General features: G+C 42.8%; 1 protein-coding gene across 1 annotated transcript in view; it reads left to right on the forward strand.

Moving 5' to 3' along the window:
• The first annotated feature begins 10846 nt into the window (after positions 1-10846).
• The window catches only part of wnt9a (wingless-type MMTV integration site family, member 9A), a 31652-nt gene continuing 22487 nt past the window's right edge, over positions 10847-20011 (forward strand). Inside the window, exon 1 of the mRNA XM_083782334.1 lies at positions 10847-10983. Within this exon, the coding sequence (XP_083638460.1) occupies positions 10892-10983 (92 nt within the window). The 5' untranslated portion in view covers positions 10847-10891. The remainder of the gene's footprint in view (positions 10984-20011) is intronic.

Consider the following 20011-nt stretch of genomic DNA (forward strand, 5'->3'; position numbering starts at 1 on the left):
TTCTAAAATGGAGTGGAAACCACTGCAGGGACTGCCAGGGAGCCAGCTGCCTCCTGGCCTGCAGGTGTTGAGTAGTGGGCTGGCCTGGCCTCCAGACCTTTCATTCTCAAGGGGGCAACGCACTAAACACAGCTAGGCCCTTTTTTCCAGCAGCTGTCAGCACTGGCTGGCACAGAGGCAAAGTCAGCACAGCAGGGCAGCCCTGGGTGTTTAATGCATGGGGAAAAATGTAATGTCTGTTCAGTTTATACATCAGCCATGTGGCAGGTGAATGTATGCACAGTACAGTGGAACTGCCAGGCTGTCACAGCAGTCACACACTTCTATAAGCTATATTAGCCTAGCATAAAACCATGTGTTTGTGTGTAAATTTCACTTGTGCATAGCGTTGAATTATGCAGGGCGTGATCGTGTTTCAAATGAGGCAACCCCCACAAGAGATTAATATCCCCAAAATCATTCCTGTCATGTCATGTCATACTGTGTGGCTGGGCCTGGCATGCATTGAGAAATGTGTCCTCTCCTAATAAACCGACAATAAGCCATCTACAGCTCGGCCTCTTGTTCGCCATGTGACATGTCCATTCAGTTTTTTCCCCTTAGCCTTGAACAGAGGGACTTATTGTGCCAGCCATCATTCATGGCACCTCTGCGTGCCCACGGTCGGTGACCTCACTACAATGATGATCTCATTGAGCAAAAAAAAAATAGCGCTAGGCCCAAGTCATGTCCGGAGCGAACGGGCCTCGCCTCTGCCCTGTATCCCACTCGTAATAAGCCACGGTCAGACTGACTTCCATTGACATAAGACAGACAGTCCCACCACCAACATCATGCAACAGAAAAATATCAACGTAATCACATTTTCTTTCATTACTTACACAGTTTTCCATAAATGTTTCCCTTAAGTGTGACTGTGTGAGTGAGGGTTGTTATAGGTTGTTACCGATCGGTGTTTCGCTCATGTTTGCGTTCATGGGTGTCTAGTCTAGACTAGGATTCACAAAGTATTTTGTGAAGCCAAGAAGGCTATTAATTATATTCACATGATTGACTCATTGAGTCAGACGAGTGACTGTGCAAATGTGTTTGTCCCACTAGATGTCACTATTGTGTTATGAAATTATAATGTGACTGAACTATACGAGATCATACAGTGAAATGATTATCAGCATTGATGATAGATAGTACCCGTAGTAGTAGTAGTAGTAGTAGTAGTAGTAGGCTATTTGTATGTCTCTAAATGTTATGATGAATTGAACAAGGTGGACCCTCCTGTAAACAAGTGCAGTGCTTTATTGGCTCGTCCACTCACAGTTAACGTTTAGTTGTATTGTTATTTGTTTGTGCTTGAAATGTACTGTTGTACTGCAAACTGTTAATAAATACTTCAATCAATCAATCAATCTATAGTAGCGGCGGTGCTTTTAGTAACTATATCAAATATGACTTATTTTATTCTTATGACCTGACGTGTGTGTGTGTGTGTGTGTGTGTGTGTGTGTGACTGTGTGTGTGTGTGTGTGTATTAATCTACTGGCAGACATGGAAGTGAACAGCAGCATTGCTATCATTGCTTGTTAGTGTTGTGCTGTCTAAGGCAGGTTGAGGAGTGTGATTCTTTCTTCCTCCCTCCCTCCCTCCCTCCCTCCCTCCCTCCCTCCCTCCCTCCCTCCCTCCCTCCCTCCCTCCCTCCCTCCCTTCCTTCCTTCCTTCCTTCCTTCCTTCCTTCCTTCCTTCCTTCCTTCCTTCCTTCCTTCCTTCCTTCCTTCCTTCCTTCCTTCCTTCCTTCCTTCCTTCCTTCCTTCCTTCCTTCCTTCCTTCCTTCCTTCCTTCCTTCCTTCCTTCCTTCCTTCCTTCCTTCCTTCCTTCCTTCCTCCCAGATACACATGGCCACCAGACTTTAAAACAAAAATTATGCTGTTCAAATCATAGAAACTCCGTAACAAACAGATCTTCAAGCTCTACAATCGAAATAATCGTATCTGCAAATAAAACTGACATTAAAGGTCCCTGCACACAGAGCGCATTTTTCGGATTTCTTGTCGCGTTTCTCTATCGGTTTTCCGAAAAACGCGTCCAGTGTGCAACCACCTTAACCGATGGCAGTAGCAGATATGTATCTGTTGTTGATAAGCATACATTTCATGTTGGCTATGTTGGTTATCTGGTATGGTCGCCCCGGCCTAAACCATCTTGCCCCTCGATATTTTAGTCATATCATGTAATCAAGGCAGATCCGTCTGTCTTGATCTGGCTAAGATTGGCTTCCAAAGTTTGCAGGGAGTGGCCCCTTTTCAACCAAATGCCTCAAATCATGAACGCAGCGTCCAATTGTGAAACTTTTGCACATTAACCACCGTACCTTCCCTGACGGAGACCTGTGCTCCGTTAATTTATTAATTATTGTTTTTATTTTATTTTTTGCAGTCCTTCAAACTCTTAGCTAGAAACGCCTTTCCAGCTCTACAATGTTTGGCATGTCTTTATTTTTTGAGATATTTAACACTTATATAGTGGAACTCACTACACCCCCAAAATAGAGTATAATATTCTATAAATTGAAAAATTCACACAAACCTGCTGAATGCTACGGTAATTATCTGTAGGCCTAAGCTGTAAAAGCCAATTTATATTTCTTGCTGTATGACCATTTGAACAGACATGCATGTTCACTAATTAACTACACCTGCCACTTTTGTGTAAGATTAGGTCAATCTCTCAAAGGCAGAAATGTCTCATTCATGTTTTACCATAGCAGCTCCTGTATTACCTAGCATCCATACATTTTCCTGTTGCAACCAATTTTTAACCTAACAATGCTTATTAGACCCTAGCAACCACTGTTCTACCCTGGCAACCACCTGTTTTAACATATCAACCGCATATTAGACCTATATAGCAACCATCAGAATAATAGACCCTATAGCAACCACCTGTTTTACTGTAAAAAACCAAAAACAACCCTTGAAATGACAATTTATGCATTTAGGAAACATTCTTATCCATACAGAGAACACAAGGTTCATGTGTCAGGCAGTGTTCATGTGTTAGCTGATCTGAGTGAGCGGGGAGGGTTGCATGGTTCGATCAGGCTTTGAAGGTATGTCCATTGCCATGCCTTTGGTTGCCTTGTAGGCCAACACCAGTGTTTTGTACTCGGTGTGGGCAGCAACTGCGAGCCAATGGAGGGAGCAGAAAAGGGGGAGACTTGAAAAGTTTGGATGCACCAGGGGTGCTGATGCATTCTGGGGCTTACCACTACTTAACAATAACAACATTTATCAACAATATCAACTCTCAAGACCCTACTAATACTTAACACTATCAACACTCTTAACACAACTAATACTTCACACAATCAGTAGGCCTAACACTATCAACACTAACAATACATTTAGGCATTTAGCAGACACTCTTGTCCAGAGCAACATACAATAAGCGCGGTAATCACATACATAGAATGCAGAGAGACAGTGTAGTGCCACGATAGGAAATCTGGGAATGTAGGATCATAGCAACCCTCATCACTCCACAGAAAATCTACTGAATGTTATAAGTTCAGTTTTTTTGGGTGCAATAGAGGGTATGCGCATGCTTAAAGTGAATGGCACATCGAGTGGCAAATCGAGTGGCAAAGCAACAGGCAAAGTTAAACATTGTTTAACGTTGTTTAATGCAATCAGATTGGACTTTTCTGTTTGGATGCATGGGCTGTCAAGGCCAGAAAGTAGTTTTTGCCACTATAGGCCTTCCTGCATAACTTCCGGGTTTGATGATGATGTCACACGCATACCCTCTATAGAGCTCAGAAGTTGTTGTTGTTTTCTTCTTTTTAGTTTTTTATAAATGTCATATCAATATTTTTTGATCCAGTTTATTGTATATATTTCTTTTTTTAATTTCTTAATTTTTTGAAAAACTTCCATTATTTCAAGGAGTTGACATGGTGTTAATTTAAACTCAGAAGAACGTTTTATTTCCACTCTAAAGAAATGTCCAGGTCTCAGACACAAGGTGATGGCCACAGACATGGGAACCAGGGAAGCGGGCAGGGCCACCTATCTGCAGGATGGGCATTACCATAGGCGTTGACATCCCTATCTCCTCCTTTGGCTTCACGGCAATACAGGGTGTAAAAGCACCATGATAAGGGGAATCTTATTTTGTACGCTATCTTTTGGGTCTTTTTGGAGCTAGATAGATAGCGGCAGGAAACACAGCGAGAGCAGGGAAGTGACACGCAGCAGCAAATAGTTCGCAAATAGTTTTCATCAAATATATTCGCTGTCAGGCATTAGAGCCCATGAGGTACAATGCACTCTAACCGTTTGAGGGTCAATTTGGGGTTACGGGTCTTCGATGTTTTTCAGGCCCTTGAATAAAAAAAATTACATATATGTTTGAGAAAGCCTCCATGCAACTTGATAAGAGGCTTTCAAAGATAACTCACCATATTTAACAGAACGTTATCAGTACATGTCATGGCCGAATCACAAGGTGCTCAAGACACTTGTCGTGTCAAAGCTGTATCAGTGCTGAGGTCACAGATTAATGATGACTTTAACAGAGCTTTAACTAGATAAAGTGCCCCTCGGGCACAGGTCTCCACCAGGCCAGGTCAGGTTGTGGCCTCCTGGTGGTGCTATATTAGGCCAATGTGCCATTTCTTCATATGCCTTTGATGGAAAATGGATGATTGAATTGATGTATTGTTCTAAAAATGTGTTTTGCAAAAATCCATCTGTTGGTGGCGCTATAACAAGCCAATGTGAAAAGGGTGGGATATACACTTTCCTCAGCCTAGTAGGAAAGTGTGTGAAAGATTTCACGGAAATTGCACGCAACGTTCGTGATTTGAGGGGCCAAACAGGCCAATCCTGCAAACTTTGAAAGCCAATTGTAGCCAATTAGGGTAGAATATGAAATATTGGACAGATCCGTCTTGAACACATAACTATAGAGATACTGTGTAACGATTTGCGGGATTTTTTGACAGAATCTGGAGGTGTAATATAAAAAATAAAAAAAAGTTTTACAAAAGTCGGCCTCCTGGTGGCGCTACAAAAGGCAGATGTGAAAAATGCAGGTCAAAGGTTTGTCCTTGGCCTCTAGGGAGTGTGCATGCAACGTTTCGCAGATGGGTGCAGTTATAGGTAAAATAATCACACCTGTGTGAGTGTGAAGTGAGGGGCGCTATATATATATACATCTTTTATGACGTAATCATCAGACAAAACAAACATGGACAAAACAAACATTAAACTCTGTCCGTTTTTAATGTTTGTTTAAGGAAAAACAAACATTAAACCTGTATATAGGAAAATGTGAAAAGCTGCCTCATGGTGGTGCTATAACAGGCCGTTCTGGAAACTTTGGGGCAGAGGTTCATAGTTGGCATCCAGGGAGTGCGTGTGCAAAATGTGGTATCGACCGGGTTAACGGTGCTGAAGATAAGCTTGTAACGGACAGACAGACGGACGGACGGACACATGGACGGAGTGCAAAACATACTCTCTCACCATACCTTCAGCCTGGTGGAGACAATAATGAGAACATGAGAATTATGAGAGCCTATCATCTTAGAGCCCAGCAATGTTCTTACACACACACACGCAGAGATTCTTACGCACGCACGCAGAGAGAGACAGAGAGAGACAGAGAGATAGAGAGAGAGAGAGAGAGAGAGAGAGAGAGAGAGAGAGACACAGAGAGACAGAGAGACGGAGAGAGAGACAGAGAGAATTTCCCTTTCCCCTGCATTTCCGGACAATTCCAATTTATCCGGGTCATCCCAGGTCACGATCAACTGAGAGGGAGGTAGCAGTGACTACAGCCGTTCAGCTGGACTCTGTCTTGTTTCATTATGCTAAGTAAAGCAGATCATAGCATTCTATCAACACCACCTGCTGGTCAAGAGCGTGACCCATTCACTACTGTATATCTACCATATCGTCTGTCTCACACTGTAACCTGTAATTTCCTGGCACCTTACTATTATTATTGTATTACTTTTACTGTTGGGCCTGTGCTGTGTCAATGGAAATACTTTCCCTATGGAGAGTGAACTTGGATGAGTTGTAGAGTTTGAGCAAAGGCAAATACAAATTTGTCATTCTGTAAACATCGCTCAAGCAGGGCGTTCCACAGGTTACTGGGCAACCACAGAGTGGATCATATCTTGTGGCTTTGACGGAGAGATGAAAAAAAAAAACGTCTGTGGTTTGATATAAACGTCATTGTTTTGCGAGTTAATAGAGAGGAAGTGTAAGTAGTGCTTGGGGGAACAAAGCCCTGGGCTAAACCCACTGAATGTATAAGCAAACATAATAAACCAGAAGATATCTGTGGAACGATCATTTCCTTTAAACCCACACCAATAACACGCTATCTTCAAACAGGGCTTTCTGTAGAGTACACTATTAGTACATTTGTTCACTTTTGTGTTCACTTCTTCTGGAACTGGAAGCCTATCTTTATCTCCATATATTTGCTAATGAAAACATATTTCGGCTCAATGAAATAGTTCACCTAGGAAAGCAAATTCATTTCATGTTCAATTATCTAGCCACCCATATGCTCCGAACAGCAATGCTGCAGCACTGCATTAGACAAATCCTACTTAAACAGACATTTTGAGAAATGGACAAGTCACTACATGCAGACACATACAATTTGGCTCAAGTGTGTCATAACATTTCACTAGAAAATGTGCACGGACCATAGGTTACATGCCACAAATGAAGCACTGGGATTAAGTTCCACTAAAGGTGTTTATTGACAGGGGAGAGCTCCTTCTTTATACTACAGCTACCATCTTTTATTCCTACACAAGGTAAATGTGGGTGATACTATTAGCCTCATGCTGTAAATGCACCAGCCTGTTAGGGCAACAATAAGCCATATAAGTTCCAAAACTTAAAATGTCATGAAGTAATGTATTATGTTATGCATGCAGTGCCGATGTTGCCAAGGACATGACATGTTGAGTGTTTTGCAGTGGGTTATGAGATGGGATCTTTTACTGTACATCGCTTTTATTTCCAGCATATGCTTCTCGATCTGCTCAACTTCACTTCACTTCCATGCACTTTGCTGTGCCGGGCCCATTGGTGAGTTATGACAACTGCAAGACGCACTGGTGGGACACAATCAAAGCAGGGGGGGGGGGGGGGGGAGGGGTCACAGTGCATGTACTGTGGTTTCAAAAACAACAGCACCGACTCAGACGTGACTCGTCCTGAGCCCTGAACCGATCCTATGAGAACTGCACAACGGTGCGCCCGACGCCTGAAACAGCAGAGTGGCGCAGACGCACCGTCAGCCTCCAAACCTAAGCCACAAATTATGTCTGGTGCATGGAAAAGATCATGTGGCCCTGCAAGCGGAGTAGAAGGGTGGTGAGAGCAAGGAGGTTGGTGGTAACTGGGTTGGGATAGGACGGATACGATTTACATTCCTCTCCAGGGATGTGATATCAAGACAAGGTCAGACCAAGGCTAATATGTAAGACACAGAGAAAGAGAAAGGCGGAGCCTTGCATGGTCTGGGCCCCCACTTCACCCTTTCCCTCAAAAGTGGACATAAAGGGACAAACGTATACGTTCTACGAAACATGACACCTTGCATGGTAACTCTGGACATTGCATGTTAACTGACGAATATATACGATCTGCTCTGTACTTTCTCTCCACTCAACTAATCAGTATTTGTTTGGTCACTTGGCAGAAGCTTGACAGTGCGTGCACACACACACACACACACACACACACACACACACACACACACACGTGTGTGTGCAATTGAAGTTTTGCTCTACTCCTCTACTGACGGAAATACCTTGAAATCCATCAACATCCTACAGTGCATTCCATCTCATTTGAATAGTGTGTGCACAGAAGTGCTCCTAACCTCAATGCCCAAAGGAGCCTCGTTGTAATTGCAAAGAAATGTAACACTACAGGCTAACGCTGCTAATCCAGTCTGCGTATTCTAGTCACACTAGAATTTGACTTTCAACAGGAAAAAAGGCAAGTACACACCCACGCTTTATTTAAGGGTAATTTCTTCAGGACATTTGATATTCCTGTTTTCAGAATGATCTGTGATATTCACATTCCTGAGAAACGGAAGACAAAAAAATACATATATATAATACTATTTAAATTAAATGTTTTTCTATATCCAAGAGAGATAGTAGGAAAACAGAAAGAGGGACACGGGAAGGTACAGTAAGTGTAGGGACAGCAGGACTGAGGGAAAGTCTCTTGACAGCTCAAACAGATTAGTGTCCATTACCAAACAAATTTCAGCTAACACCTACAGCACTTTTGACAAGCCGTACAACCCTCATAGGAACGCTTAACAAAAAAAAGGAACATGCCTTTGTCTTCATTTGCCATGTTCCCTGGACACCAGAATGAAACAAGCACTGTTTTTTTTTGTCGGTGAAGAGGAGGCAAACGTTTAGAAGGGTGTGGGAATCAATTATCCCACTCAAGAGACATGAAGGACCAGTGGGTATTTCTGGGATTAGTGTCCATTCTTGTCATGTACTGACAAACCCTCCAGCTGATCTCCTTAAAACCAGGTGTTATTAAGAATCAAGGCCCTTACTGGGGGCCTTTACCCATAAGGCTTTGACTCACTGTACACTTTTAGCAATGGCTGATGAATAGCTCTAAGTACACACCTGTATGAAATCTGGAATCATATTCACTGTGTGGATTAAATTACCTTTAAATTTTCTAAAATTAAAAAGCCTTAAAGTCTTAGAAAACCTTAATATAGCAGTATAGAGGATGTCAACATGGTCTGCTTTGTGCGACGGGGCGGCACAAATCAATGGTTCAATTTGGTATATTTTTCAGCTATCCTTGCACAAACTTGCAAACTAACCTGTCTTCATTTATCATGCTTGACATTTGCACTCATACGCAATGCTCAATAGTGATCTCTGCAGAAGACAGAGATTAGACGTCCAATTTGATATGAAACCCACTACAGCAATTATCTCTAGATCATTTGCAATGATCCCTAATTTGGGATGCAATTGTGTTTAAGTAGCCACAGTAAACAGAAACTTGGCACATAGAGCCTGTGTTGGCCCATCTGTTGATCTTTTCCGACGTGTGATGAATGGCGTTGATATTGTTTGAGGTTGGAAATGAATAGAGATCCTGGCAGGAGTGCTCCCCAGGTGTAGCTGAGGAAAGCTGGATCCTTCCCAAGTTCAGCTATACTGCCTAATTTATGTTCCGTAGTACAACGGTGTCATGTCCTGAAAATAGGTGATCTACAAGATCACAACACGTCACATCGGTGCCTCTGTGGCGTGTTCTGAGCTTGTAGATCGGCTATTTTCATGCACCATACGACAGAGTATAAATCAGGCTTACGACTGTCGTTATGTCACTTATGATGTGCCAGAAAGCAAGGTGTGTGTGGACATAAAAGATGTCAGGTGGTAGCAAAGCCACTGAAAGGTGTTTACACAGGAGTTAAGTAGGTTGTCCCTGACTTAAGAAATCAGCCAGCAGTCATTGGATGGTATTCACTAATCAGTCCGTCAATTTAATAAATACTAATACACGTAATTTCTTTCCTACAAAAGAATGCAGTGATGCAAAAATACCATTAAATAAACATTTGAGAGTATATTTTTGAATATTATTAGTAGTTAAACACTGTGATAATTGAATCTATTTGATAATGCTTCTCCCTGTCCCCTTTTTCGTCATCTTGGATGTCGAATGTCAAATGGACCGGGCTATCGTACCACGGACTTGTGCGAGATTGTGCTACTGGCATAATTTGCTGGGTGTTCATTGTTCAAAATTGTACAATTTGTATTTTGTACATGATACACAGATCATGTATCTTTTATCCAAAAGCTGAAAATAAACAGAACTGAACTGAGTATGAAGAGGTTTTTTTGTACATTGCCAGTATTATACAAAATTATACATATATCTCACTTAAAGAGAAAGTTGGGTCTCAATTAGCTACTGTTATGTATAGCTTTTATTCTTATGTCTTGACCAGTAAATGTGATGTTAATGTTTATCGCATGCGATCACATTTTGCCAAAGGGTTCAGAATTCTTGCAAGAATGATTGATAGTTTGCCATTTGATTTATGACTTTCAATATGATCTTTTTCTAAGTGATCAGGCTTAAAGGTTTCATCTTTAACACTTGTGAAATAGCCTAAAGTTATATTTGCTGACAAATTTGCTTTCTTCATTATGAACTACATGTGAACTTGTCTCAGTTTGTGATTAGGTGAAACTGATCATGTTGTCTTTCAAAGGCAAGACTAGACTGATATTTAACTTTGAAGACAATCTTTAACCAAAACAGAAACACAACCTCCTGTGATATATGATGTTACATGTATTGTTTGACTGTCGTCTGTCCAGTATAGGCTACATAATTAGCGCTGTTGAACACAAATGTGAAAGGTTTACTATTCAAAGTCATTCAATCGTTTGAAATGATCAGGAACGGGTCCGTACAGACAGTGGGATGAATTGCATTGTACTCCTGATGTTAGATATATAGTATCCATTTAATGAGGTTAAACATATCTGCAGGCATAACGTTAATTGCCAAGTAAATATATAGGCTAGGCAGGTTTCAATATAACCAATTATTCTATCATACAGAGAAAGAACAATCAGTCCACTTTTATTGGCATTGCCTTATAGGCAAGTTCTCTCTGTCTGTCTGTCTCTCTCTCTCTCTCTCTCTCTCCTCGTTCTCCCACTTGCTCCCTGCTAATGGGAGGAGCGCAGAATTCCTCTCTCTATAAGAAGTGCTGAACGTTCAACAAGGGATTTTACACAGCTACTCAGAAGAAACGAAATGATCTGCCCTAGAGCCGCAGCAAAATGCTGGATGGACACCTACTCCTGGGATGGTTATCGATCACAGTTATAGTGTACCTTATCAACTTGCCTGGACCAACCACCGCATATTTCGGGTAAGAAGCACTAGCGGTCATATTATAGGCCACCACATGTTCATGATGCTATACACACTCATTGATCCGGTGATTGGCTCTCAAAACAGACGCATTTATTACAAGACATGCTACATATTTATTTTCTTCTTTTTTTTTTTTAGTTTTCTTCCGATGACTACAATCCAAATCATGAATTTAGATGTGTCTATGGTCGTTGGCGTATGTTGTATACTAGTGTTTTGATTTAGTCTGTGGTCCCTGTGTAACTGACCTGTCAGTTCGCGGTACGCTGCTTGTTACTTGCGGTGGGTCCAGTACCGCTGGTGGCTGCCTGCGTGCAACAGCAGGTTGTCCTGGGACGCTTTCAGCAGGATTGCGTCTGCTGACTCTTTGCTTGATGCTTATAGGCTACTCTGTTTCTCTCTAGTCTCGCTCAGGTTACACAGTACACATCTGTAACAAGTACAACTAGTGGTGCTAACACTGTACTGTATCCAGCAGAACAATCGTTTTCGTGATCGTAAAGCATGGGGTTTTTTAAAAACACATTTACACGAATCGAAAGCAGCCCTATTCGTGAATCGTGTCCAAGGCAAAGCTGGCACCACTCGTTTGCTTGACAGGTGGGCCAGTGCCCGCGCGCATGCACCCAGTGCTTTTCTTTTGAATGGCAGGCATAGCGGTTGTGTGATGATTATTTTGTTGAAACACTTGTAATATCATATTGTAAGTAGTCAAGTAGACTCTGAAAACAGACATAGAGCAAAAGGTGAGTGTAGGTTTCAGACTCAACAGCTGGTAACAATAAAGCAATATAACTCACTGAACTGGTGGCCGAACCGTCTGCTCAGCTTGCACAGAAAATTCCCCATCCAGCATAAACATGAGAGAGAGAAACTCTGGCCCGCAGGTTTTCATGCTCCAACTAAGTTTTAAAACACTTTAAGCACATGCTAGGGAATTTATCTTACAGAATGTACAGTTGCGCAATCACATGAATCATATCACATCGACAACAATAACGTTTAATTTAGTAAAAGCAGAGAGGGGTATATATTTCAAAGTAAGTCATTCCTGGGGAACGCCTTACATTTTAAGGTGTAGCCCACATTGACCCAGACCTCAGACTGACTGAACTGCATGCTACACTTAACTGTGTCTGCTCAGATAAAAATCACTCCTCGTTGTAAATCTGACTCAGGCATTTTTTATTTCATTTGTATTTTTTCTTTACCAATTAAGGGAACCCAAAAGGCCATTCAGCAGGTCAAGTAGTGGAGCACACGTTTCATTTAAGAATTCTTCTGCATCCTTTCCCAGCATGTAGTTCATAAATCACGGTCACTTTATTTCTTCTGTCAACCAAGCAAGCATCTCGTATGGGAACCATGCAGGACAATCATGTGACATGATCTGGCAAGAATCGCAATGTTCTTTTTCTTTTTTTTTATTGCGGCACAGACACTATAATATCTCTGTTGATGGATGTTGTTAGAGTTCCCTTGTGCTGAAAACAATGCAGTTCTGAAGTCACACAGAGACAAACAGTCGTATGCCTGTGGAGTGATGACACTTGAAGCCGCTCCAGCGGGCGTCATATTTATGGTAGTATGAGTTGTGCCTGTGAGAGCTCCAGGAGTATTAGGTGATAAGGGCATTGTTAGCTGTGAATCTGTTGGGGGAACACAGGGAGTGGCCCCCCAGGACCAGTTGGGCGTTATGAAGCTGTGAACTGGTTTGTTAGACCTCAGGGGGCTATTCAAATTGAGCCTTACCTTCTCATGGAGTTATGTGCAGCACTGCACGAGTTATATTGGCGCACATTTTTGGGAAAATTGAAATGGCAACAGACCCCATCATATGATGTGACTTAACCACTTCCATCCTGCATCATGGCATACCTATTTTGGGCATGTTGTTGTCTTTACTGTATATGCTCAATTTAAGAATGTAAAAATACATTCAGATTTTCAACATGCAACGCATTCGCATGTATAGATCACTCTTAGGTGATTAAGGTAAAGTGTCTACCATGGGATACTTTAATAAAGGGATGCCACTCTGGCAATGTTTAATACACACATGTGGCACCTGTTAGGACTTTCATGTTGCACAGTGTTGGTAGGATGCTGCATAATGTCTCACACAGAAACTCCACCATCGATGAAACTCACACGAGTATCAAATATTCTCTCTCTCTCTCTCTCTCTCTCTCTCTCTCTCTCTCTCTCTCTCTCTCTCTCTCTCTCTCTCTCTCTCTCTCTCTCTCTCCTCTCTCTCTCTCTCTCTCTCTCTCTCTCTCTCTCTCTCTCTCTCTCTCTCTCTCTCTCTCTCTCTCTCTCTCTCTCTCTCTCTCTAGTTGAGTATAATCTTCTGGCAGTGTCGCGCCTGGCCTGTAGTATGTATCAAAGTTGACGTGCCAAATTGGCACTCGCGGCCACTCTAATGGTAATGCATATTTACTTATTCAGTTAGCACTTGTTTGCAATTCCCTCAGTCGATCTGTTCTGTATCTTTGGCCTCTGAAGTGCAAAGAGACATGTGGTATTACAATACTCAGAGATTTATTATTCCGTGGCCTGAGGAGAGGGGAATATGAATGAGTGTCAGTGAATGATTTAGCCCTGCAGCTGAACAACACCAGACACATACTGAAAGACCCGGCCCAGGTGACATAGATACATGCAAAATGTGACTGCCCCACACAGCCCCACTTCCCAGAAATCGGACACCGCGGACACTGCAACAGAGGCCCGCTGCATGACATTGAGTGGAGAACATACTAACACAAACCTGTGCAAATAAATATGCCATGAGCACAAGGTATCCTAGGGCTTCCTGGGTACTGATTTACTCAAAATAGAGGGTCAATGTTGCATACCCAATTTCCAGAGTGCGGTGGAGCGTAAGTGTAACATAAACACAATCTCTGTTGCCCATAGTCTGCACAGCAGAGGGTGGGGTGGGATTCCTGGCGAAGTCAAGCACCCGCTTAAATTGTCATCCTTTGCCACAAGAATGTGAGCGTTCATTTTCTTTCCCCTCGGCCTGTTGTGGCAGGTGCTGGTCCTCTCACTTAAATCCGTTATCATTAAGGCCACAATTGGAGATGTTCACCGAGTACTCATTCTTTGGCTTGATAGGTTATAGCACCTCCAGGGAACGTTCTCGCGAGCTGTCAGAGGGGAGAGGGGAGTGATTTGTTGGCTCGGTTGACCCCCTTCAGGGTTCACGTCAAGGAGTTCTGGAATGCATGCTGGAGACAATTCCATTCATTTAAAAAATAGCGTTTTTTTTTTTCTTTTCGGTCCATGGCATGTCATTCTGTGGTCTTGTAAACTGTGCCGAGTGCGAGGCCTAACACTGAGTCAGGAGTTTGTTTTTATTTAGAACCCTTGTGCGACATATACAGGAAGGCTGCCCACAGCAGGCTGTGATTTACCCAACACCGAGGCACCATATTATCCAGATGAAGTCGAGATAGTGCTCGGTTGGTACTTGGTACTTGATTGTTTCAGCGACCGTCATGAGTGAATTTGTTCACAACACGGAGGCTGATTCCCTTTCAGGTGGTGTTATTGTTTTCCACTCCATTAAGTAAGGCAATATGCCAAAAGAAACACAGCAATACACATGGGATGTGTGTAAATGTACTTAGGTGGAGTGAATTTCTGTATAAGTGGAAAAGGTCACAGTTCCTCGCTTATATAGTTCCTGGTGGTGTGTGTTATTATACTGTACGTCAACGCATCTTAAAGCTTTGCGTATAGATGAGCCTCTTCTTTTCCCTCTAATGAAGGATGGAGACGTAACATTTTCTGAAGTGGCTGCTCCATGTAAACATTTCCTGCAGCCACCTCCTCCTCTCCCTGCCTACCGGTTTCTCTCTCTATTCCCCGCCTCGTGTGTGCGTGCCGGCATCTCTGCCGTGGTTTGTGGGGAGCTGCTGGGTGATTACCACTCATTAGGAGCTGCAGAGTGGGGCTCATGGCTGGTGTTTGCCTGGCAGACAGCGGTGGCGGGCGTCTCATTACCAGGCCTTAAGGACTGATTAGCCCTGACGCACAGCAGGGCGGGGAGCACCGCGGATAGAGGGATTTCCCAACTTCATAGGATATCCTGTGGCTAGAGCCACACCTCAAAGGGTATCACTTTACCGTAGAGCCAAGAAGATAGGATTCTCTCAGCGTTGGCGGCGCGATGATCATGTAGTCTGGTGAGATCACGCAAACCTGCAGGCTTAGATAAAAGACCACATGCCCCTCTCTGCAAAAGAGAGCTTTGTTTTCTTTATATTTCCGTTTGATATATCTGGTTTTGAGTTAAGCCCGGCTTTGTGAGTGCCCCTGCCCTCTGACATCTCCTCGCGGAGGACACGTTATGCCTCTGGACTCCACAGGGGGGAGCAGTGTATTCTGGGAGAGTAGGATGGTTCTCAATCAGCACTTTCTTACCTCTTTGTGTAACCTTAGCACAGTGGGAAATGAAATGTTAAAACAGTGAAATCGAAAGGCTGTGGGTGTTATAGAAATAGAATAGGGAGAAATAGCTACACATAAGACTATAGTGTTGGCCCAAAATACATTCAGAAATACAAAATACCTTCTCTACAAAGATGTCCGATTTCTTTAATCTAATTCAAACAGCCTAGATAAATTGCCTGTCATTAGGTTGAAAACAACTTGGTGCACACCTTTGTTATGAATGCTTTAGCTGTGTCTGTTGTGGGCCGCTACGAGGCTTATAATGTGTAATGACATGGTTTTTACTGTATATTTTGAAGATTACATGGTTCAAGGGGGCTATTAAAATGCATTTGGCCCACTCATGTACAAAGCGCTTCCAGATCTGGTATCATCTGCATGCCGAAGAGACCGCAGTTTAAGATGAATTGGCTTTTAAAAAAAAGGAGCGAGCAACTCAAGTCCAGTTCTCTCAGTCAGCGGTGCACTTTAATATGGGTGGATAGGCAGTAGATATGGGAAGGAAACTCGTGTTGGTAAGAAGGTACATAACATACATGATGTTCTTTACAGATGGGAGTCGGAGACATGGGTAATTTGCAAAACAGGAAAGCCAATATAGACCCATGATACTTTTAGTGGTCAGGAATTGATGAGATGATGCTAATTAGTGGGATTGCCATGTCCTGTGTTTTCCATACTTTGACCACAGGGTTGTTTCTGTGCCTGCTCTGTGGGAACAGTAGAGGCACTGCACTTGACATGAGCCAACATTAGTAGATTGACAAAGTTTGGTTGCCCTGCAGTAAATCTTTGCCTTATGTCTTGCTTGGAGAGGGCGGCCGTTTAAGGTCATTTCTTTTTTTGTGTGGGGACATTACAACAGTGGTTTCCCAAACGTTTTCATGCCAAGGACCCCCAAATTGACACTAATTAGAAAAGATATGCCAAGGATCCCCATGAGAGAAGGCTCTAGCAGTGATTCTCAACCCGTTTAATTTCAAGGACCCTCAGTTTGACATGCATTAGTCTACGGACCCCCATTTAATAGCATTTCTATCTCTGGGACCCCCTAACGGGTCCATTTGGTTCCATTTGTACACTGAGTTACAGACCCATAAGGGTCCATTTGGTTCCTAACTATCATTTAACTGGGGATCCCCTGGAACCCCCTCAAGGACCCCTGGGGGTCCCCGGACCCCACTTTGGGAACCCCTGCATTACAGAGACTATAGAAAGTGTGTTAATTCCTATGCTACTGTATGTCAACTCATGATCCCCTTGAAATGAATGACTACATACAGTATATAAAGGAAGATTCAATAAAGCACAATAGAGTCATTAAGTTTAGTCCTGCATTTCTGATGGCCATCAGTTGAGTATATGCTAGGTACTATATCTGGTTGATTATCATGAATAAACATGACCCTACATGCACTCACATCCCCCTCAAGTGTGTGTGTGTGTGTGTGTGTGTGTGTGTGTGTGTGTGTGTGTGTGTGTGTGTGTGTGTGTGTGTGTGTGTGTGTGTGTGTGTGTGTGTGTGTGTGTGTGTGTGTGCGTGCGTGCGTGCGTGCGTGCGTGCGTGCGTGCGTGCGTGCGTGCGTGCGTGCGTGCGTGCGTGCGTGCGTGCAAGTAAGAGAGAGAGAGAGAGAGTGTGTGTGTGTGTGTGTGTGTGTTTGCCAAATATGTGTTATAACACAGATGGTTTTCCCCCACAAGGCATTTTAATTGTGTTCATAATCCTAAGGTTGCTGTAAGCTAATCATTTCATGGACATGCATGGGCATATGCTTAAAAGTTTTAACTGTCTACAATTAACCAAAAATGAATTCTTTGAATTCTTTCTAGTTTCTCTTTATTTATTTTCTTCTGTTTTCTTTAATACATTTTTATCCCACGATTTTTTGTAACCCACTTTTTCACCCAGTGTCAATTATCTAATGTAGTCTTTGCTCTAGTCTACACTCTCTCCGCCAACCTGGGGAGAGCAACAGACTGACCTCATGCTTCATTCTATGCATGAGGAGTCCAAGCCGCTTCTTTTCACCTAACAGGGGGGAGTTTCCCCGGCTGGACGTAGCGCGTGGAAGGAACACGTTATTCCAACCAGTTTCTTTCCCCTCCATCAGGCGCCCCGGCTGGCCAGGGGGAGGTAGTTTAGAGACCAGGATTACTGCATGTTTTCTTGTGAAACCCTACCCTAGGGGACACTTCTACTTCTTTGTAGTTTCTTTACATTTGTGTTACTAACACCAGTTAATGATAGTTAATCAATCTGTAATAATAAATTAAGTGTTACTCTTATGGCAAAATCATACTTGGCAGCTTATATAAATTAGTCGTCATTTATTGTTATACTGTATACCTATATTTCATACTAAAACAAAATATATTTTTCTTGTGTGGCTTAAATACCGAATTTCACTTCCATGGTCCTTCAACAACACCAACAATTGGGTGTTGGACCCAACAATTGGGCGTGGAGGGAAAAAGCATAATATATTACTGGTGGCGACTGTAAATAACGATTAATAATTGTCTATTTTTCTTTTCTTCTTCGCTGATGCATGGCTGAAGCTAGTGTACTGGCTTCTGTTCTCTGATAGTGATTTGTTTTTACATGCTTGACCTCTCCACTGAAGTGCTTTCACCCTGATGCAAAATAAACACACAGATCTTGAGTTAGGGATCTATAAACTGCGCACACACACACACACACACACACACACACACACACACACACACACACACACACACACACACACACACACACACACACACCCCTTAATAGAGTGTAAAAGTATTGCCAAGAGTATAAACTATCGGAGCGTTGTTGTTATCCCCCTCTCTCTCTCTCTCTCTCTCTCTCTCCGTTACCAAATAACAGTGCTCTGATTCCCGTGTCAGCATGTGCGAATCGGTTGTGTGTGCCTGAGTGTGTTTGGTGCGTCGGTGTGTGCTGGTACTGGGGGTGCTCTGTGCCATGGCGTAGCAGGCTAGAACGGGGGGAGTCATGCGGACGGACACCGCTGCGCGCCCAATCTGTGCCAGTCACACAGTGACTACAACTGAGCTGCTGACCTTGGAAGTCTTGAGTTCTCACATAGCAGTTAAACCTCTTACGGCTGATTTATACTTGGTTGTGCATAGTGTCTCGCACCGAAAATAGCAGATCTACAAAGCTCACAACGTGTCACGCTGCGATTCATAGTGAGCTTGTAGATCTGTTCTTTTTTTTCCCGGCGTGTGACACCGGCACACAACTAAGTATGAATCGGGGCCTTCCCATATAATATGCCCCACACACTCCCGTTCCCAATCCCAGCTGTATTCTTACAGCTTTCCACTCCTATTGCCTGAATGCAACCTCTCAGCATTGCAAGCTAATAATTCAACCCAGGGTCAGCATATGTTGAAAGAAAGAAAGAATAGAATGAATTAGAGATGTCCCGATACTGTATCAGTATCGGGAAAAGTATCAGATCGGCCCTTATTTGTCATATCGGTATCAGTGAATATGCCAGTCTAACCACATATCCGACACAGCTGGGGTTGACACTATGGCAGGTAAATAAAATGTTGGGACATGTGGAGTTTGCTTTGGAGTTGCCCAAACTGCAAGTGCACATTTGAGTGAGGAGTCTGCTATAAACACAACACGAGATATAGCTATAAACACAACATAAGATCACAACACTGGTATCGCTATTCAGTATCGGTATCGGCTAACACATAAATTGAGGTATCGGGATCGGATCGGAAACGAAACAAGTGTATCGGGACATCCCTAGAATTAATTATATAATGTATTATATAATGCAACATTTTGATGTCACAAGTCCTATAATGTTAACATTCACTATAGAACCTCAAATCAATCAATTAGTGTGAGGGTTAGGGGACATGCTGACATGTCCTTTTGTGAGTCGCAAATGACCAGAGGGGACAACGGATGACATAATGGTCGGTCATATCCTGTTGCGTTCAGCAGTTCAAGATAGGGGACTTTCCTTCCCTCGCACTAGTTGAATAGCAGTGCTTGTACACTTTGCATCATACCCGCGCTATGTGGAAAGGCTCATTACTTCAATAATAATGACTTACAGAAACCCTAGCGCCACTTTGTTTTCAAAGTCGTTCTGTCATGTTCCTGCGCTGTGTCAGTCACAGCTTGTTAGGAGCAGTCGCATCACTCAATGCTTTCAACCAACGGCTAATCTTAGCTTTGCCTGCCTCATTCATAACCTTTTAGTCTCTTTCCCCCCCTATTTCAGGGCTGAAATGTGAAATGCATCGGTGTCACTCAGTGTACGAGTGCAAAAAACACATCCTTGTATTTTTAACTTGGCTAAATGAAATATCACAATATTTTTGACTGAATACCTCAATATCAATAATGTGAAGGTATTTTGGGGATTATTATTGGTGCTTACAATGTATATAGTTTACATGCAAGTGTTTTGAGAAACGATCTAGTATTAATCATGATGAGGATATGATGACCAAACAGGTAGAGGCATTCGATGATAATTTCACCAGCTTTGGAAGTTAAGAAAATGTTTATGTTTATCACATGCAAA

The sequence above is a fragment of the Protomyctophum parallelum genome, assembly GCF_964188405.1.
Source record: "Protomyctophum parallelum genome assembly, chromosome: 14".
Lineage (NCBI taxonomy): Eukaryota > Metazoa > Chordata > Actinopteri > Myctophiformes > Myctophidae > Protomyctophum > Protomyctophum parallelum.